This window comes from Crotalus tigris, unplaced genomic scaffold (assembly GCF_016545835.1).
Source record: "Crotalus tigris isolate CLP2741 ecotype Arizona unplaced genomic scaffold, ASM1654583v1 scf7180000018301.7375997, whole genome shotgun sequence".
In the NCBI taxonomy this organism is placed as follows: domain Eukaryota; kingdom Metazoa; phylum Chordata; class Lepidosauria; order Squamata; family Viperidae; genus Crotalus; species Crotalus tigris.
In genome coordinates, this window is record NW_024096931.1 from 5478633 (window position 1) to 5500497 (window position 21865).

At 40.8% G+C, this 21865-nt stretch overlaps 1 protein-coding gene across 1 annotated transcript; it reads left to right on the forward strand.

Moving 5' to 3' along the window:
- Positions 1-709: 709 nt before the first annotated feature.
- On the forward strand, positions 710-16848 carry LOC120310815 (ectonucleotide pyrophosphatase/phosphodiesterase family member 7-like). The gene is made up of 4 exons (XM_039349635.1): positions 710-962; positions 7453-7598; positions 12852-13478; positions 16552-16848. Exons 1-4 carry the CDS (start codon positions 710-712, stop codon positions 16846-16848), a joined length of 1323 nt encoding a protein of 440 aa, XP_039205569.1.
- The last annotated feature ends 5017 nt before the right edge of the window (positions 16849-21865 follow it).

A 21865-nucleotide genomic window follows, 5' to 3' on the forward strand; every position in this document is an offset into this window, starting at 1 on the left:
TTTGGGTCACGTGATCCCCTTTTGCGACCTTCTGACAAGCAAAGTCAATGGGGGAAGCCAGATTACTTAACCGTGTTATTAGCTTAACAACTGCAGTGATTCACTTAACAACTGTGGCAAGAAAGGTCATGAAATGGGGCAAAATTCACTTCACAGATGAGCAACAGAAATTTTGGGCTCAATTGTAGTCATACATCAAGGACTATTTTTTTAAAAAAAGTATATATAAAGGGGGAAAAGTATATATAAAGAAATAGCTTCTAATATCCCTCTTGGCAATTATACATAAATTCTAAATCAAATCCCTCTTTCCAATTTCTTTTTATGATGATGATGATTACAAAGTGTACCACCCAATGAATCAGTGCTACTTTTTGGCTTCCATCACCACCATCTCAAATAATTAATCACTGAACTGTTGCATCCCAAACATTCAGCATCAACAAATAATGTAATTTTCCGTCCTTTCCTGCTTCCCCCCCCCCATTGCTCCAATCTGTGCAATCTTAACAGATAGATATATTTCCTTAACATTTGGCTCACTCCTCTTCCTCCCGTGATATTAACAAGATGCTGACACAACTAGGACTAATCTTATCTAGGTTGAGCTTTGCTCTGATAAGATTGGGAATTTACAACCATCAGAGAGTAGAAAAGCAGAAGGATGATTGAACAGACATTCTTTTTAACTGCAAGCCAGAACAACACAATGAAGACACAAAACATCCTGGCTCTCAATTCGATCCTTCTGGCTGGTGTTGTTTGCTATCCAGCTGTCCAGAAGAAGACAGCAGGTGTCCACAAACTACTCCTGATCTCCTTTGATGGCTTCCGATGGAATTACGATGAGGATGTCGATACCCCACACCTGGATTATTTGGTTAAGGAAGGAGTGAAAGCAAAATACGTCACACCTCCCTTTGTGACCATGACTTCGCCTTCGCATTTTACAATTATCACAGGTAAGGCCATCTTGTATTTTTCCAGTCTTACCTGATTTCTGCCGAAGATTCCATAGAGGTGGATGAGAAGGAAGATCTCATGAAATTCACAGCGATCCTCGTGGACATTTTTTTTTCTCCAGCAATTTTAGGAAGGACATTGAGCACAGAGTGCGTACAACTTATTCAAAAGTCACCTGAGCATTTCCATAGCTGAGGATAGAAGCTGGGTCTACCTGATTTGCCTTGTACCATTTTACAAAGCCTTAGTAAGACCACACTTGGGATACTGGATCCAGTTCTGGTCACCCCAATAGAAAAAAGATGTTGAGATTCTGGAAAGAGTGCAGAAAAGAGAAACAAGGATGATTAGGGACCTGGGGACTAAAACATACGATCATTTTAACATGAGTCAGCAGTGTGTGGCCTAAAGAGCTAATGTTTAAGGACCCACCCCACTTTGCATCTTAAGAAGACAGAACTCTTGGAATAATTCTTCCAACAGGGATCCTTTATTAAGAGAAAATGGTTGCAGGCGTTCTAGACAGGACTTGGGGTTCAAGCTCTCCCATTTGAGGTTTTAAGGGGTTCTCCAGTAGTCCCACCCAATCACCCCCTCTTCCAGTGACAGTTTCAGGCATCACAATCCCACCCCTTTTTTCCTTTCTTCAGTCTGGATGGAGACTTCAGATAAACTACATGAAAGGTAAATAGCCTCCTTTGTTATGATAAGGCCTTTTGGTGCTAACCACATTCAAACCCTTTGAAGTTGTACCAAAGGAAGTGAGGGCCATAAAGCCCCTTTGTTCACCCCCCTCTCTTTCTTTATGACAGAATCCAGAGAGGGCAGAAATGGGGTTTTCTATAATTGATAACAGGAGATGAAGTATAATTGGATTCTGACATAATGCAATCCTTGGTTGTATAAACAGAGGCATAGAACCAAAATCACATGAAGTATTAGCACCGCTTTATAAAGCCTTAACGAGGCCACACCCGGAATACTGCATCCAATTTTGGTCACCACATTACAAAAAAGATGTTGAGACTCTGGAAAAAGTGTAAAGAAGAGCAACTAAGATGATTAAAGGCCTGGAAACTAAAACATATGAAGAACGACTGCAGGATTTGGGAATGGCCAGTGTAGAGAAAAGAAGGACAAGGGGGGGACATGAGAGCAGTATTCCAGTATTTGAGGGGCTGCCACAAGGAGGAGGGGGTCAACTTATTTGCCAAAGCACCAGAGGGCAGGACAAGAAACAATGGATGGAAGCTAATCAAGGAGAGAAGCAACCTGGAATTAAGGAGAAACTTCCTAATAGTGAGGACAATTAAATAGTAGAAAGGCTTGCCTTCATATGTTGTGGGTGCTTCATCACTCAAGGATTTTAAGAGGAGACTGGACAGCCACTTGTCTGAAATGATGTAGGGACTCCTGCTTGAATTCCCTAACGGTGAGAGCAATCGACCCCTGGAATAACTTGCCTTTAGAAGTTGTGGGTGCTCCATCACTGGAAGTTTTCAAAAAGAGACTGGACAATCCTTTGTCTGAAATGGTATAGGGTATAGGGTCTCCTGCTCGAGCAGAGGGTTGGACTAGAAGACCTCCAAGGTCCCTTCCAACTCTATTATTCTATGTTCTGTGTTCTATGGTCCAGGTCAAACACTCAATGTTCAGGTAAACAGAAGTTGTAAGGAATCCAATTTTGGCAACTGCTATTGCTAGTCCATTATGGACAGTGAGGGAGATGGCATTGATAGAGATATGCGAGTTCTATTAACAAAGCAATGAGCAATGCCTTAACTCCATAACCAACAGATAATATTTGGAAGATGCTCAGATATCTATTTTCCAGGGAACATTCCCTAGAAGTCTATGATGATGATTTGCACTCCACTTTGTATCTCAGAGATCAACACGACAGTTTTGCTCCAGCATTTCTAGGAAGGACATGGCGCACAGAGCGTCTGACTTATTCAAAAGTCACTTGAAAATTTCCATATTGAGAATAGAAGTTGGGGGGGGTCTCTGATCCAGGTGGCTCAACTCTCCCTCTAATTCACAGAACAACTAAGAAGCAGGGAAGAGGTACAACACAATTACACTTGCACAATTCTTCTTCAGATTCTGAAATCTGGAGGGATGTTTATCAAAACAATCATGTTTGGTTAGAATCAAGGACTTTAACTAAGGAGATAAAGCACAATCAGGCTTGCAAAATTCTGCTGATATCAATAAAAGTAGTTTTAGCCATCCTGTACAGTTAAGTTTTCTGGTCTGGTCTATCTAATGGGGCTGACATTGATCAATTCCAAAGGAAGGGTCATCAATTAATCAATTCACAAGTGAACCTCTCTTTCAAAATGTCCAGCTTTTTATCAGCCCATCTAGAGAATAAGGAAGATGGCCTTGATGGAAATAGGTAGAAACTGCTTTTTTTTTTCCATGCTAAAAAGGAGGAAGTATTTTTGAAGTCTAGAAAAATGAGATAACATTTGGAAAGAACCCAAGTAGCTGTTTCCCTAATTCACTGAATTATAAGGAGGAGGAGGAGGAAGTACGTGACAATCCGATTTGCAACATCCTGTTCTTTTATTAATCTCAATTAAAGTAATTTTAGCCACTCTTATGGGGTTGATTTCCTGTTCTAGTCTACCTAGTAGGGCTGATATGCTAAGTCAAAACCACAAACACGCACCCTATACAGTAATATAATGTGTGAACCCAGCATAATCCTTATAGCTAAGAGATAGTAGAAAATCTGCTCTTTCTGTACTTTATGTTTACAGTAAAAAAAATCATTTCCCATATTTTCCTTAAAGACAAGTTCCAAAAAATTGAGATATTATTTTTTTCTTTAAGGATGACTAAGTTCAAGACAGCTCTAAAAATATGTAAGGCAAATTACACATTTATATGAGCTCATTATTTACTGGAAATTAATTAAAGCAGAGAGGCGATATGCTTATATGCTTACAAGTCATTCAACAGGTTTTAATTAATATTCCTCATTAGAAAGACTTTCCCATAAAGTAAATGCATTACCAAGATAATGATTTAATTAGTGTTTGAATGTGATTGGTTAGAAAGGGCAACGTCTGCACCTAATTAATTCTAGAGTATAATTTCATGAGGATAAAATAAAGCAGCAGTTAGCAAGCTTTTTTTTTTTCTTGGCAGAAGTGGGGAGAGAAACTACGGTGAAATTTCAGATGTTCACATGTGGGCCCAATCCAAAAATCACTTTGTATCTTAGTAACAAAACAGAACAATCTAAACCACTCTAAACATTGACCAACAAGTTGCAGAATGAATGAATGAATGAATGAATGAATGAATGAATGAATGAATGAATACAGTGGTACCTTAGTACTCATTGTTAATTGGTTCTGGGAGATACAATGAGTATCAAAAATGATGAGCATGAAACAAATTTTTCCCATAAGGAATAATTTAGTGAGTCACAAGGCAGCCAACAACGACAAGTTCTAGCTTACGTAGTGGTGCAATTCAGCCAGTTCACACCATTTCAGCAGAACCGGTTGCTAATTTTTTTGTTACCCAGGCCCAGAATGGACTTCTGGAAGCAGCATCCACCACTGAGTGAATCCCACTACTGAGCTTAGGCATTGAATACTAAACAAACAATGAGTACTGGGACAAAATTTTTGCATCCAAATGCATTGAGTACTAAATTCGATGAGTTTCAAAGCTGTTGAGTACCAAGGAACTACAGTACAGATAGTAGCCTCAAGAAAGGTCATAACATGAGGCAATACTCACTTAACAAATGTCTCACTGAAATTTGGGGCTCAGTTGTGGCTGTAAATCGAGGACTATCTATATACATATGGCAGACAAACTGCCATTGGGTAGATAGCGTAATTATTCAGTTAATTTAAATAAGAATCATTACGTTTCAAGTGCGAAATGATATTCCAGGGGGTGTGAAAACTTGGGTTGAGAAGTTTCAAAATTATAGTGTACATGCATAATTCGTTGCCGTTATTTCAAACTTTTATAAGAGATATGAGAATATATCAGAAGCGTTCTAGGGGCGCAGGGTATAGAAAAGGTTGGGAGCCACTGCTTTAGAAGAATGAATGAATGAATGAATGAATGAATGAATGAATGAATGAATGAATGGTCTTTATTACAGCCACTGACCAGAACTACAAACAAAATTGTATACAAAAATAAATAATAAATAAAGCAAAACATTATAAAATATTGCAATTGGCGGTGGCTTCCTCAGTGGATAATCAAAGTCTGCCTAATTCTGCCAGCAGTATAACAAAATTTCGCTACGTTCAAGGAGACTGGATCATTCTGATCGGATAACAATTGTTGTTGTTGTTGTTAATTGCAAAGTCGTGTCCGACCCATCACGATCCCATGGACAACGTTCCTCCAGGTCTTCCTGTCCTCTACCATCTTCTGGAGTCCATTTAAGTTCACACCTACTGCTTCAGTGACTCCATCCAGCCATCTCATTCTCTGTCATCCCTTTCTTCTATTGCCCTCAATCTTTCCCAGCATTAGGCCCTTCTCCAGTGAGTCCTTCCTTCTCATTAGGTGGCCAAAGAGTTTCAACTTCGATCTGGCCTTCTAAAGAACAGTCGGGGTTGATCTCTTCTAGGACTGACCGGTTTGAACGCCTTGCAGTTCAAGGGACTTGCAGGAGTCTTCTCCAGCACCATAGTTCAAAGGCCTCAATTCTTTGGCGCTCAGCCTTTCTTATGGTCCAACTTTCACAGCCATACATTGCAACTGGGAAAACCATGGCCTGGAGTATACACACTTTTGTTGGCAGGGTGATGTCTCTGCTTTTTAGTATGCTGTCTAGATTGGCCATAGCTTTCCTCCCCAGGAGCAAGCGTCTTTTAATTACTTGGCTGCAGTCCCCATCTGAGGTGATCGGATAACAATAACTGTACCTAAAAAAAAAGATCAGAATTTCCAAGGGTTTGGTGTTTTTTTACCAAGTAAGGAGTTATAAGGTTGGTTCTTGAGTCCTGGTAGAGGGTACAATACTGTATAGCAGCTCCTTTTCCACAGGGGCACACTTTCAACTTTTTTGTATCAGCTCTCCAAAACTATGGTGACGAGAATGTTGAAGTTTGCTGAAGTTAGTGCTCTTTGAAATCTGACAACAGTTAACCGGGTTTTAAGTATCACACTGGTTTGTAAAAAGGGACTTGGCTGCTCAGAAAACAGTGCCCTTGAATACAGCAGACTGGTCGTGTTGTGTATGACCATAATAAAGATTTCATTGACCTTGTTGAACTTCCAGGTTTTGGATATGTTGTTTAAATGCGCTGAGTGCATACTCATAACCCATCATTAGGAATGCTTCCCTGGAAAAGCCCAGATGTTGATGTCTATGGAAATTCTCAGTCATCTGGGTCATGGTTGTCCCAAAGCTGCTTTTCCAAAAGGCAACTGGCCTTCTTTGGCTTTTCCTTGAAGACATTTCACTTCTCATCCAAGAAGCTTCTTCAGTTTCTCCTCCAAGAAGCTTCAAGGAGAACTGAAGAAACTGAAGAACCGAAGAAGCTTCTTGGATAAGTAGTGAAATGTCTTCAAGGAAAAACCAAGAAAGCTCAGTTGCTTTTTGGAAAAGCACTTTTGGGACCCAGATGTTGGCCTTTTTTGTGAGATTGTCCTGAACCATACTCATTAGTAGAAAGGAAGTATCAAGTCCTAGTTGGGCACCAAAAAATAGCTGTGTACAAGCCTTAGCTGAATATAGCTTCAGTACTGCTGGGATGTGCTGGGTTCCTCTGTTCTTTGGAAGATAGTTGATTTGCACACACATCTACACAGTAGGTCACCCCACAAGCCATTTAGAAGATACTGCTAAACTGCTTTAAGTAGGCCCCTAAGAAGGCTTAATGCAGAAGACATTGATGTTGCATTGTCCCTACACTGCTTGCCTTGGCTCCTTTCCCTCATAATCAACAGAAGCAACAGATGCTGGAGAATAGCCTCTGGAGAAGGAATTCTCCTTTTGTTCTCAATTGCTTAGAGGAGATAAAAGCTTTTCCCATTCATTGCTGAGTAAACATCTGCTCACTAGGCAGTGTCTGTTCAGGTTTTCTTGTCTTTATTGTTTTCCTGATGACAAAGACGGTTGGGTTCTAACAGCAGCTGCTTCCAAGTTTCAGATGAAGAAAGTATTTGTGAAGCCCAAGGATGAAGAACAAGCTGAAATTCTGTAGGGCGACAAAGAAATCCATATGGTTCCTCAAGTTCTGAAGATGAACCTGGACTGTGGAGGTCTTCTCTCTTTCTCCAAAGGGCAAACTTTATGCCCACTGTTCCATTTCTCTAGACTCAAAAAACTGAACAGTTTTCTTTTCCTTTGCCTTCAACTTAAACCACATTTCTTCGGCCACACTTTCAAGCTGTTGTGCCATTCCTTTGTGTAGCTAAAGTGGATGGCTGCTGCAGGACTCCTGGAAAACTGTCCTTTGCCACTTTTCATTTTTTCTTATCTTATTTTTCCAGGTCGCTGGATTGAAGATCATGGAGTCATCCATAATATGATGTTCAACACGGAAACTCTACGGAAGTATGGCTATAAAGAAACCCAGAATAAGACTGAATGGTGGGACAATGGAGTTCTTCCCCTCTGGATCACAGCTCAAAATCAGGTAATGGATCCAATGATCATCATGGCACGATTTCTACGTGGTTGGGGAATTCTGGGAGTTGAAGTCCATCCATCTTAAACGTGCCAAGGTTGGGAATCACTGCCTTAAGCTATGGCTTAGTTACAGTTGGTTTGCTCAGCACAGCTCCATGCTTCGTCCATCCAACTGAAGCATCAACTACATTCCACTATGGTTTGAAAAAATATGGCTTGAAACAAAACAAAATTAAGCTACACAGCGGTTTAATGCAATGTGTCCAGTCTTAGAAGTTTATGGTGTGCTATACAGTACTAGGCTGTGGCCCTCCTTATTTCGCTGAGGTTATTTCTTGCATCTGCTTGGTTAATTAAAGATGATTAGGGGACTGGGGGCTAAAGCATAAAAAGAATGGTTGCTGAATGGGTATGTCTAGTTTAATGAACAGAAGGACTATGGGTGACATGATAGCCATCTTCCAGTACTTGAGGGGGTGTCACAGAAGAGAGGGTCAGCCTATTCTTCAAAGCACCAGAAGGCAGGACAAGAAGCAATGGATGGAAACTAATCAAGGAGAGAAGCAACCTAGAACTAAGGAGAAACTTCCTGACAGTGAGAACCATTAACCCAGTGGAACAACCTGCCTCCAGAAGCGGTGAATGCTCCAACACTGGCGGTTTTTAAGAAGAGACTGGGCAGCCATTTGTCCGAAATGGTATAGGGTTTCCTATCTGAGCAGCGGGTTGGACTAGATGACCTCCAAGGTCCCTTCCAACTCTATTATTCTGTATTCTGTTAATTGCATTTATTTGTTATCTGAACTCTGAGAAATCACCTAAACAGCTTGACTATTTGCATCTTTAAACCTGCCAGATTGTGTGCAATTTAGAGTTGAACAGGGAAATGGGATATCAACCAATGTTACTTGAACGATTAAATGAAATAAATATGATTTGATTTCATTTGGTTTTCTAGTAATGCATTGATCTATCATTTTGGGAGCAAAATATATTCCTCAGAATGTATGTTACATTGTTTAGCACAAGGCTAAGTAGGCCATCAGACAACGTAGCAGCCTCGGAAAAACTCCTACAAAACAATAAGGTTTATTTTTTTTCTTTTTCTTCTTCTTCTTTTCTTTTCAATTACTTGCACTCTTTTGCTTAGCAACGGTGAACGTGGCGATGGTTTCTTTGCCCTCACACGGGGAAAAGGGTGATGCTAATTCAAATGACACATGGAACAAGAATTTTGAAAAGCTCACGCAGCTTAAATCTAGCTTATGTCAAATTGAAAACCATCCTCATAGTGAGAAGCAGAAGCTGGGAGATACAAAACACTTTAATTTGAATAAGCAAAGGATACAGTGCAAAGAATGAGGGTGGGAGATAGGGAATAGCATCGGAGAAAACCCACCAGCTGTCTCACTGCAAAAACTTTTCAGGAACAATAAGAATTGTGGTAATAAAAGGAAGGAAATAATGTTCCCAGTAAAACTGATAATATCGCAAGTGTATAGCTGCTCGTAAAGTTGATTATGTTAATAAAACAGGGAGGCAGGAACAGTAAATACTCTCCAGTTTCAAGATAATTAGGTTGTAAGAGAGTTTTATTAAATTGTTCGGTTGGAATTAAGAAAGGAAGGAAGTCGCTGGTCAGATTTTGACTGACTGGAAATTCAATGGGCTCCTCAGTCTAAGGACGGAAAGAAGGGAATCCCAAAGACTCTCAACGAAGGATACAGAATACATAATAATTGCATTGGAACATATCTTGGAGGTCTTCTAGTCCATCCCCCTGTTTAAGCAGGAGACCCTATAGGGGTCGGCAACCTTAAACACACACACAGACAGAGAGAGAGGGGGGGGAGAGGCTACTTTCTGCTGCTTCCTGCTGAGACACAGCAAAGGCAGGAGCCCCACCCAATAAGCTTGTCAGCTTGTCCGAGAACAGCATGAGGCCACTCTCTTTTTTACACACACACACACACACACACACACACACAAAGAGAGAGAAAGAGAGAGAGAGAGAGAAGTGCAAGTGCCTCTCTCTCTCTCTCTCTCTGCAAATGGCATAAGAGGCTGGGAACCGCAGGAGAAGGCTCAAAGAGCCACATGCGGCTCCAGAGCCGTGGGTTGCCGACCCATGCCCTATACCATTCTGGAGAGATCCAATCTCTTCTTTAAAACCTCCAGTGATGGAACACCCACAACTTCTGAAGACAAGCCGTTCCACTGATGTTGTTGCCAACAGAAAATTTCTCCTTAATTCTAGGTTAGATCACACTTTGATAAGCTTCCGTCCATTACTTCTTGTCTTGCCCTCAGGTGCTTTGGAGAATAGGTTGACCTCCTCTGTGACACTCCCTCAAATATTGGAAGATTGCTATCATGTCACCCCAGCCCTTCTCTTCATTAGATTAGATATACCCAGTTCCCTCAATCGTTCATTGTATGCTTTAGCCTCCGGTCCCTTAATCAGTGGTGGGATTCAAATATGTGAACAACTGATTCTCTGTGTAGATGTCGCATCCAGAAGTCCATTCTGGGCCTGGGCAACAAAAAATTAGCTGCCGGTTCTGCCGAAGTGGTGCGAACCAGCTGAATCCCACCACTGTCCCTAATCATCTTTGTTGCTCTTCTCTACACGCTTTCTAGAGTCTCAGCATCTTTTTTTGTGTCATGGTGACCAAAACTGGACACAATATTCCAAGAGTGGTCTCACCAGTGCATTATAAAGTGATACAATCACTTCATGTGATCTTGATACTGTCCTGATGCAGCCTAGGACTGCATTGGCTTTTTTGGCAGCTACAAGACACTGCTGGGTTAATCAAGGACTGGCAATCAAGTATAGCTTGACCACTACTCTCTGGGAAGCCTTATTCAGCCAAACATTGGTGTTCCCCCACACACACACACACACATTTTTCTCTACCCTCATAAAAGAGAAAATTGTTTTGGAATTTTTCTCAATGAATTCTACATGCTCAGATCAAATCTCCCTTGCAATGGAACTTAGCAAATCACAAAAAGAAAGAACAGCCTACTCTTTTTTTAAAAAAATAATAATAAACAAGTAAATAAATTTAGAAAAGAATATTTGAGCTGACATGGAAGTATTTCAACCTGCAAAAGTCTATAAGGCTCCGGGGATATTAATGGTTCTGTACAATGCTATCAGTATCTCTGCCAATTGGTGACATTTTAGTGCTCAAAAAGTCAATGTTTTAAAAAACAGTTGGCTGGCCACTATTGTCCTATAACATCTCTTCGACCTCATAAAAATACTGCTGGGGACAAATATACGTTGCTGCTGTCTTCTGCTCATTTCTGTTGGGAATCACATCCTATAATTATTCAAGCTTATATTGTCCTCCTCCAAACTCATAATTGTATACACCCCAGAAATGATTGACCTATTTTATCCTACCAACAAAACCCGTAAAGGAACTGAGTAGCAGAGCTGACCGTAGAGTTCAATAGGGTCCTTCTGGATTCTTCTTCAATATACTATTTATATGTTAGCTTTCCCCGTGCTGGGGCTCTCCAGCTGTCCCCCTAGGCCTAGAAGTTCTCTCATTCTGGCTAGAAATGATGGTTCTTCTTTATCTAGCTACATTTGGAAAACACAAGTTGGAGAAGTCTGGTTTATCTCTACCAAGGGTTGTAAGTAGAGAACACCCTCCACTTTGGTTCACATCATGTCAGGCAGAAGGAACCAGAACAAGACTGTGAGCTGATCAGAATAGCTTCTTTCATTGTTGTTTCCCTATTTACAAGAATCTCACCAGACTAACTGCGTTCTCTTAGGATCAGGCAGATAAAGGCTTTGGGGATCTCAAGAGGATCCAACTTCCACTGTTTCCTCTCCTGGAGGAATTCAACCTCCCCAGTCTCTTTACTTCCTCCCTACCAATGCATACCAACCAACGCAGCCACTTAAATTTCCAGAACAGTTGCATTACTTTTGTGTCGCCAATAGCAAGGACTCTGTGAACGTTCATCTGGATTTGGATTCTCTGAATATAGTAGGTTTTATTTCTATGGGGGAAATGTAGGCTTGTCCCCTGCAAAAAGCAATATTTTGAAATATGTGGGACATCACTCTTGCTCTGACATTAAGAACTTAAATTCCTCTTTTATTCCTTTGCAAGATCTGTCTGCTTTGTCAGCTTAGATTTTATACTGAATTTGACCTTTTCCCAGGATATTAAATGTCAGTAAGAATATTATTACTTTACCACCCCAGCTTAGCACTTTAGAAATTAAATTCAGCAGAATAACAATACGAGTGGTAAGAAGAATAATGCCTGACTACTGCTATTTTGAAATTCATATTATTATTATTACTATTATTTTAAAAACTCTATAATTTGAGAGGAAAAAAAATTATTTCTGCTTCAAGCTTAATGTGTTTTCAGGTTAGACTCCTATATTCAGAAGAACGCAATATTCATTTCAATGGCACTTATTCCCAGATAATCATGAAGTAGTTTGCAGTCGTGCTCATAAATTTAATTGTAAGATGTTTTGAGTGTTTTGTTTATTTGTTCTGGATGCCTTAAGTTTTATAGTGAAGACTTGCAACAGAAAACAGTTTTCCTGAGTACAGAAATGACAGAAAAATAAGTGATCAATATTTGTACTACCAAGTTGGCCACAGTGTCTGCATGCAGCGAGTTTTATGATTTTCATACTTGCCATCAATTCTCTTTCTTTCTCTCTTTCCTTTCTTTTTTTCCTTTCTTCCTTCTTCCTTCCTCCTTTTCTTTTTTCTTTTTCCTTCCTTCCTCCCTTCTTCCTTCTTCTTTCCTTCCTCACTTTCTTTTTTCTTTGTTTCTTTCTTCCTTTTTTCTTCCTTATTTCATTTCTTTCTTCCCTTTTCTTTTTTCTTTTTCTTTCTCCCTTTCTTTGTTCCTTTCTTCCTTTTCTTTCTTCTTTCCTTTCTTTCTTTCATCCTTTTTCATCCTTCCTTCCTTTTTCTTTTTCTTTCTTTCCTTCCTTCCTTTCTTTCTTTTCCTTTCTTCCTCTCTCCCTTCCTTCCTTTTTTCTTTCTTCCTTATTTTCTTTCTTCCTTCCTTCCCTTTTTCTTTCTTTTTCTTTCTCCCTTCCTTCCTTCTTTTTCTCTTCATTTCTTCCTTCCTTTTCTTTCTTTTTTCTCTTTCTTTCATCCTTTCTTTTTCATCCGTCCTCCTTTCCTGTTTTCTTTTTTTCTTTCTCTTTCTTATTTCTTTTTTTTTTCCTTAATGTCTTTCTTTCTTTTTGTCTTGGTTAGGGGAAAAAAGCTGCCTCTTTTCACTATCCAGGCGGCAACGCCAACTACAGTGGTCAGTCAGTCACAAGGAGCTTGGCCGAATCCCCCAATCACCCCGACAGCAACGAGACCGAGTGGCGAGAGAACATCGACATTGTCATGAACTGGTTTGCTAAAGAAGATTTTGATTTTGTCACACTTTATTACGGGGAACCTGACCATACTGGACATTACGTTGGCCCGGAGACTGAGGAGAGGAAAAAAATCATCCAACAAATTGACCGAACGCTCGGCTACCTCCTCAGTGCAATCGAAAAACACGGATTGAACGATATTCTCAACGTCATAATTACGTCTGACCACGGTATGACCACTGTCAAAAAGGCCCCGCAGGTCAAAGAGATCTTGTTGAAAGATTACATTCAATTCCAAGACGTCTCCAAGTTTGACATTGTTGATTATGGAGGGTTTGGGATGATACTACCCAAACCAGGAAAAGAAGAAAAAATTTACCGGGACTTAAAAAAGGCCCCTCCTCAACTGCATGTCTACAAAAAGGAAGAGTTTCCTGAACGTTTCCATTATGCCCGGCATGAACGTGTGTTACCGATCCTGATTTATGGCGATTCTGGCTACGTGATCAACGGGGTAAGTTTTGTGTGGAAATCAGAGGTGGATATGGAAATATCGCCTCATCATATGTAGGAACTTGGTTATTTTTTAAAAGAGCATAGAGGAATTAGGCAAAGCTAACTGATGTAAATTACAAATAATAATAATAATCATCATCATCGTAATAATAATAATAATAATAATAATAATAATAATAATAATAATAATAATTGGATTTGGCATTTTGTCTACCTACCCAGGTCCTGGGCAAGGACTCGATAGGTAGACAAAATGCCAAATCCAGTCTGAACATCTGGCTGACTGTGCGATGATCGATAATAATAATAATAGACAAGAAAGAACTGGAGAAGATAACAAAATACAAAGACCTACAAATAGAAATAAAAAGACTGTGGCAAAGGCAAGCAAGGGTAGTCCCAATAGTCATAGGCGCCTTGGGTGCAATCCCAAAACAACTGGAGCACCATTTGAACACCATCATCGGCATTGACAAATTCGCCATTAGTCAATTGCAAAAGGCGGCCTTACTAGGAACTGCTTCCATCCTGCGACGATATCTGTAATACCATCAAACATTCACATCTGCCTATCCCAGGTCCTGGGTAAGGACTCGATAGGTAGACAAAATGCCAAATCCAGTCTGAACATCTGGCTGACTGTGTGATGATCCATAATAATGATAATAACAATAATAATAATAATAATAACAACAACAACAATGTTGGAAGGGACATTGGAGATCATCAACCCCCTGCTCAGACAGAAACCCTATACCATTTCAGACAAATGGCTGTCCAGTCTCTCCTTAAAAACTTCCAGTGTTGGAGCATTCACCACTTCTGGACGCAGGCTGTTCCACTGGTTAATTGTTCTCACCATCAAGAAGTTTCTCCTTTGTTCTAGATTGCTTCTCTCCTTGATTAGTTTCCATCCGTTGCTTCTTGTCCTGCCTTCAGGGGCTTCTCTCCCTCCTCCTTCCCCTTCAGTCCTTCTTCTTGCTCTTCTTTTCCTTCTCCTCCTTCTCCTCCTTCTTCTTCCTCTCTTTCTCCTCCTCCTCCTACTCATCCTCCTCCAGTCCTTCTTCTTGTCTCTCTTCTTTTCCTTCTCCTCCTTCTTCTCCTTTTTCTTCCTCTCTTCCTCCTCCTCCTCCAGTCCTTCTTGTCTCTCTTCTTTTTCTTCTTCTCTTCCTTCTTTTTCCTCTCCTCCTCCTCCTCCTCTTCCCACTGTAAAACAAAATAGCTTCCAGCCTGCGGCATTATCATTATTTTCAAGAATGTAAGCATGCCTCCTGTTAAGATCCCGCAGTTCCCATAGGCATTCTTAGAGAAAAGAAATACGGTGGGTTGCAAAAGCCAGGACTGTGCTCGTAAGCAAGCCTAACAACCAGGCAAAAAATATCAGCTTAGTTGGTACAGACCATCCTTGGAGACTTGAGGTCAGGGCAAGCAGCAACCCCATCTATTTCTTGTTATTTATTTTTGAGGGTGAATTGGTGTTTGGTCACTGACACTTCTGAGATTCCAAAAGTGCACACCAGTCTAAAACAAGGTCACATTTTCCTGGTCTAATATTGAAGTAATGTTAATACATTAACTCTCGTTGCAAGAGAAATCAATGCAAACCCTTTTCATTTAAAGCATTCTTTCCTTAGCCTATTAACCGCTATTAGCATTTCCCATTCCCCCCATAGGCTTTGACATCCTCAACTGATCAATAAACAATAAAATGTAATTTCACACAGAAAGGTGGCCATTGCGTAACGGGCTTTTTAATTCCTCACACGGTGACCTTTCCTTCTGAATGTGCTTCGCTGTTCTTGTCATCTATAACCATGCCAGTGCTTGGGAGATGTTGTTAAAAAAAAAAAAAAACCAACAGAAATCTGCAAACTGCAGTAGATCACAGCGTTTGCCACTGGCGTCTGATAGAAACAGCTCCTTCCCATAATTATTGGAAATGGTGGGACACTTTACTTTACCATGCAGGTAGTCCTTGACTTACAACCGTTGGGTTTAGTGACCGTTCGAAGTTACAGCAGCGCTGAAAAAATGATTTATGGCCATTTTTGTCGCTTACGACCATTGCAGCATCCCCGTGGTCAATTGATCAAAATTTAGGGTTCTGATAAGGGGCACTATGAGAAGGTCTCCAAATATTGGTTGTCAAGCCCATCTTTCCAACCATCCATCGCACAGCTCAAAAGCCTCTCTTCACATCTCCAGGGCTACACCTAATATTACTTTAAGCAGGGGGCTCTTTGCTCTTCACCTTTGTAGTTTTTGAGTAGAGCAACAGTGACATATAGTGGCCACTACAGTAGCAAGTCCAGAGGGCTGCTCAATTTGGTCAGTGGGACTGTGAAAAGAGTTAGACTCTGCTAATCATTGATTTGCCCTTATGAAAAGCAGAAGCCTTGGTGGGATAGACAATACGATGCCCCTGCCCTTGGCATTATTTAATTGTATGTTTTCATTAATCGGCATGATGCAAGCTAAAGGGACAGCATTGTGCCTTTCTAAAAGAACATTCAGTCAAGAGACAACCGAAGAAACACTGCAGGAAGGTAGCCATTACAGACAGTGAACACCATCTGGGCAAAACTGATTTGGAACTTATTTTTTCTTCTTCCTTCAAATCCAGCTCCTTTTTTCCTGCCATTCATCCTGGGTGATGGGACTTCTTGCCTTCCCGTTCATTTTGTCCAGGGATGGGGAACCATGCCTCTTTTGTGCCTTGTGGACTTCCAACTCCCAGAATTCCTGAGCCAGCCAGGAATTCTGGGAGTTGAAGTCCACAAGTCATAGAGGGGCCATCGTTCCCCACCTCTGATTTTGTCATTGGAGAGATCCATGTATACCTTCCCTGGGTTTCTTCCGTTCCCACCAATATAGTTCTGACAGGGGAGGAGAACTGGTGATCTGAAAGATTATCAATCACTGGCAGTTCTAATTAGTAGCCCTCACCACATCTTGTAATTATCAATTCCACAGTTAAGTTAGAGGTGGCTTAATTATAAGCACGATACATTCCTCTCCCAATCTTCTGCCAGGTGCGTTATTAAGATTGCTTCTTTCAATGTTCTTTTCAGAGGTGGATTATCTACGTCAACAAAGGGGACCATGGTTTCGACAATGAAGGCATGGACATGAAGACCATCTTTAGAGCTTTCGGTCCTGATTTCAAGAAAGGGTATTTAGCAGAACCTTTTGACAGCATCCACATTTATCCTCTGATGTGCAAGCTCCTCAGAGTCCAGCCAGAACTGAACAATGGGTCCCTGGCAGTTACTGAAGAGATGCTCAGGACATCTGCATCGGGCAAATGCCTTGTTCCTTTCCTAAGTTTTGGGACCATAAGTCTCCTCTTTCTCCTGATCTCCATCTAGCTTTGACATAGGGCGCGATCCATCATCAAAGCTAATCCATGCTTTTTTTCCTTTGCCTTGTAAAAAAAAAATGGATGTGTTATGGAAGATCATTGGTGGGAAACATATTTATCTCTGTATTTGTCGAAATCTTTCGAGATCTGAAAGCAGCCCTTGAACACTTCCCAGAAGCTTTGACTGTTCCAGAATGCAGCAGATGGATGCACATGCCTTGGTGTGCTCATATAAACACTTCTGCTTCATGAGCTGCACCGTGTGGTTCCAGGTGCAAGTCAAGAGGCTGGTAGCTACCTATACAGCCTTACATGGCATAGGGCCCATCCTATTTCCATAGCTACCTGATCACTTTGATTCAACAGAGTTAGCACGCTCTAGGTTCCTTTGATTAAACCATGCCATCTTTTGGGACCCCAGAAGCAGGCCATCTGTGTCACAGCACTTACCTTCTACAATGAGGTCTCCCCACCATGAGATCTAGGGTTTCCCCCCCTTGCCATGCTGATGCATTGGATGGCCCCGAAGATTTGGCCCTTCACCCAGGACTTTGACTAGGACATTGATGTAGCCCTCTTCTGCTTTGTGTGGAATTGCTTCTCATTGTTACCTCTTTTTTTGCATCTTTTGATCCTTTGTTGTATTATTGCATTCTTTTAATTTTTTTTTCCTGTGTCTTTATTTGTGAATTGCTGGAGTTGTTGAGAGTCAGCTGATGTAAATATTCAATAAATAATTTTTTTTTTAAAAAAATGATTATTTCCCAGTTGGTTGTGTTTTACTCAGATCGTATGTCGGAATGAAAAAAAAACCCCAGAGTCGGCACTTTTTCAGCTCGATAAAACTATTCTAGTGAAAAAAATCTGGATCTGTACATAACTTCAATCAACCTGCAGTTTTGAGGGCTGCTCATTTCTGTTCTTATTCCTCTTCTTCATGTGTCCCAAAGCTTCATTTCTGGTTTTTCTTTGGTTCTTTAAATGTCTGGGACCAGAAACTGGAAGATTGTGAATTCCAGTCCCTTTCTTGGACGCACAGGTATTCCTCAAAGTACGACCACAATTAGGATCAGAATTTTTGTTGCTAAACAAGGTAGTTGTAAATAAGTTACCCCAGATTTTACGACCTTTTTTTAAACCATGGTTGTTAAGTGAATCCCTGTAGCTGTTAAGCAAATTGTTCGTTCACCAGGCAAATCTGTCTTCTCCCATTGACTTCGCTTGTCGGAAGCAGATGGGAAAGTCATAAATTCTGATCATGTGACACTCCAGTCATACATGCAGGGTCTGAGCATGCAAATTTTGATCACATAGCCATGGGGAGATGGTCGTAAATGGGAGGCCCATTTGTAAGTCGTTTGTTTTTCAGTGCTGTTGTAGCCTCGGTCACTAAATGAATGGTTGTAAGTCAAGGATTCTCTGCAGAAACCAGCTGGGGGACTTTGGGCTGGTCAAACTGGGTCCAACTGACCTCAACAAGCTGTTGTAGAAGTAGGGAAATAGGAGGCGGTAGCAATAGGTGCACCATCTTGAGTTGTACAAACTAAATCGGCATAGATATCAAACCCATGAATATTAACGTGCATTAAACTGTCCCACACTGGACAATCACCCCATTTCTAGAGAAGACAATTGTCGGACCTGCAACAACTTAAATCTCTAGATAAGAACGATCCTTGGCGCTATATGTCGAGAAAGGCATACTTCTATTAGAGGTTAAGTGCACTGCAGTATTGCAAAGCCAGAACCGAGAATCGCGTGCCAAAATCCCTACGTTCTACTTTTCCCTCCCTTCACGATCTCTCCTATATCAATCTTTTTTATTAATTTTTTTTCCATCAACATATGTTAATTTTTCCAATCAACAAGTTGCCTGGAGTTTGCTAAGCTAACACATGTTCAATTCCTAATCCTTCATTCTTTTCTCTAACCCAGAATAAAATAAATTCCAAATTTGATAGTAGCCCATATCTTCTTTGTCTTTCAGCCTCAGAGTTAGTCTGTCCATCTCTGCACATTCCAATATTTTCATGATTATTTCTTCCTCTGATGGCAATCCTTCATTCTTCTAGTATTGTGCAAAAATCATTCTCGCTGCTGTGGTGATGTGTAGAATTAAATATAATTTCTGCTTATTAGTCTTTTCAGACATAATGCCTGGTAAAAAAAAGTTCAGGTTTAAAATCTACTTGTTCGCCCAATATTTTTTCTAACCATATATGTATGCTTTTCCAATAGGCCTTTGCCTTCCCACACGAGCTCTCATTGTCCACCCCGGTGTAACCAATCAAGTTCAGGCAAGATGTTTCCACAACGGTCAGTCCAAGCACAGTTTGGTATGCAGCTCCCTCCTTCTTTCATCCAGGTGTCCTTGAGGCAGCGTCTCAAGAAGATACAGCACGTACTTTCATTTCCCCAAGCATTCCCCCCTTCTCCCCACAGCTCATGGCAACCTGTCACCACATAGCGAAGCACACGCAAACATAAGGTGGCAGCTGACAACAATGAAGATTCAAAGAAAGTACCAATCCTTGTTGTTATGTGCCACCTTTACTGTGTCCAGAGCCTGAGAGTGAGCACTGGATGCATAGGTTACACTAAACCAGAGGTCTACAAACTTGGCAACTTAAAGACTTGTGGATTTCAACTCTGAGAATTCTGAAAGTCGAAGTCTACAAATCTCGAAAACTGTGAAGGCTGGACACTTCTGAACTAAAGCCTAATTTAGATTTATTGAACAGATCAGAAACGGACACTTGACTCACTGAGCTAAACCATATTGCAATTTGTTTTAACCTTGCTTACCGTGCAAATCCAATCTCTTGTGATTTAGTTGTACGGCATCTTCACTGCCTCTTCCTTCACTTTGGAGAAACATTTTCAATTCCTAACAAACATAGGACAGCAGATGCTTTATTTGGGATGCCATCTATCTCCGGGTAAAAAGCGTACTAAGACCGTTTCAGCAATCTGTTAGAAGCTACCTACAAACTGAACTAACAGAGGTAAAATGCACCCATAAAAAACTCATTTTCAAAGTCGGCACATATGCTGCGGGCTGGTTTTGTGGACTGTGAAATGGGAAAGCATCCTTCGTCCCCCATAAACAGCGTTAACGGAGGGAATAATAGAATTGTAAAAAGCAAAACTGCGTCACTCGAGATAACTTAAGACCAGATAAAATTGTCCGTTTGCTAAGAAAAACTTTTGCAAACAAAGGGGCACAGATTAGGAGAAAGATTATACCTGAATTTGGGAAGACCAAGAGATCCTTCTTCAACTCCAACCCTATTGAGATAGATAGATAGATAGATAGATAGATAGATAGATAGATAGATAGATAGATAGATAGATAGATAGATAGATAGACAGACAGACAGACAGACAGAAGATGAAGATGATGGATGATTGAGATAGGGACAGAGATAATGGATGATAGACAGACACAGATAGATGATGGAGATGATGGATGATTGATAGAGACAGATATGGATGATAGGTAGGTAGGTAGGTAAGATAGACAGACAGACAACCTTTATTATCATTTTTTTACTGTGGGCACAATGGCACACATTAAAAATGAAATTTAGTTGCTTGGTCTCAAAGTGTACACATACATAACACACATTTAAAACATACTATATACAACATATGTATAGACCTCCACCCTTACATATAAGCAACATATAAATATTACTGTCCATCTTGAATACATAACGGAAAGAGGAAGCTTGAGAGTTCACAAGGTTAATACTGTATGAAACAAAACTGTGACTGAATCTGGATGTTCTGCTTCGGATACCACGGAGCCCCCTCCTCCCAGGTGACAAGGAACACAAGTCATGGAGAGGAGGTGTAGCGTCCCAGGCAATCTTGCAGACCCTGCCCAAGCAACGCTTCTGTGCTGTGTCCTAATATCCAATTCAAATCCAAAAACTGATACGATTAATTTAATAACTGTAGTAAGAAAGGTCATAAAATGAGGCAAAACTCATTTAACAACTGTCCCGCTTCTACAACAGAAATTGTGGGCTCATTGGACAGAAGAAAGAAACCAATTCCCCCGTTTAGGCTGAAGGGGCTAAGGACCGCCGCAAGAAGTTAACAGCATTTTGACGAAGCATTTTTAAATAACAGAATAACAGAGTTAATAATAATAATAGTAGTAAAGTTGGAAGGGACCTTGGAGGTCATCTAGTCCAACCCCCTGCTCGGGCAGGAAACCCTACACCATTTCGGACAAGTGGCTGTCCAGTCTCTTCTTAAAAACTTCCAGTGTTGGAGCATTTACTGCTTCTGGAGGCAGGCTGTTCCACTGGTTAATTGTTCTCACTGTCAGGAAGTTTCTCCTTAGTTCTAGGTTGCTTCTCTCCTTGATTAGTTTCCACCGTTGCTTCTTGTCCTGCCTTCAGGTGCTTTGGAAAATAGCTTAATTCCCTCTTCTTTATGGCAGCCCCTGAGATATTGGAATACTGCTATCATGTCCCCCCTTGTCCTTCTCTTCGTTAAACTAAACATACCCAATTCTAGCAACCATTCCTTATATGTTTTAGCCTCCAGTCCCCTAATCATCTTTGTTGCTCTTCTCTGTACTCTTTCTAGAGTCTCAACATCTTTTTTACATCGTGGTGACCAAAACTGGATGCAGTATTCCAAGTGTGGCCTTACCAAGGCATTGAAGAGTGGTATTAATACTTCACGTGATCTTGATTCTATCCCTCTGTTAATGCAGCCTAGCACTGTGTTGGCCTTTTTGGCAGTTGGAGGTGACCATGGAGATCTTCTAATCTAGTCCACCCTCCTGCTCAAGCATGAGATCCTATATCATTACAGACAAATGGCTGTCCAGTCTCTAAACCTCCAGTGATGGAGCATCCATAACTTCTGAAGGCAACTTCTGTTCCGCTGGTTAATTGTCCTCACTGTCAGGAAAGTTCTCCTTAGTTCTAGGTTCCTTCTCTCCTTGATTAAGTTTCCATCCATTGCTTGTTGTCCTGCCCTCTGGTGTTTTGGAGAATAGGTTG

Bases quoted from the DNA above. Each gene is read 5' to 3' on its own strand.
- LOC120310815 (XM_039349635.1), top strand. From the start codon at position 710: ATGAAGACACAAAACATCCTGGCTCTCAATTCGATCCTTCTGGCTGGT. The intron at 963-7,452 runs GTAAGGCCATCT...TTATTTTTCCAG, and splicing joins GCATTTTACAATTATCACAG to GTCGCTGGATTGAAGATCAT. The intron at 13,479-16,551 runs GTAAGTTTTGTG...TGTTCTTTTCAG, and splicing joins CTGGCTACGTGATCAACGGG to AGGTGGATTATCTACGTCAA.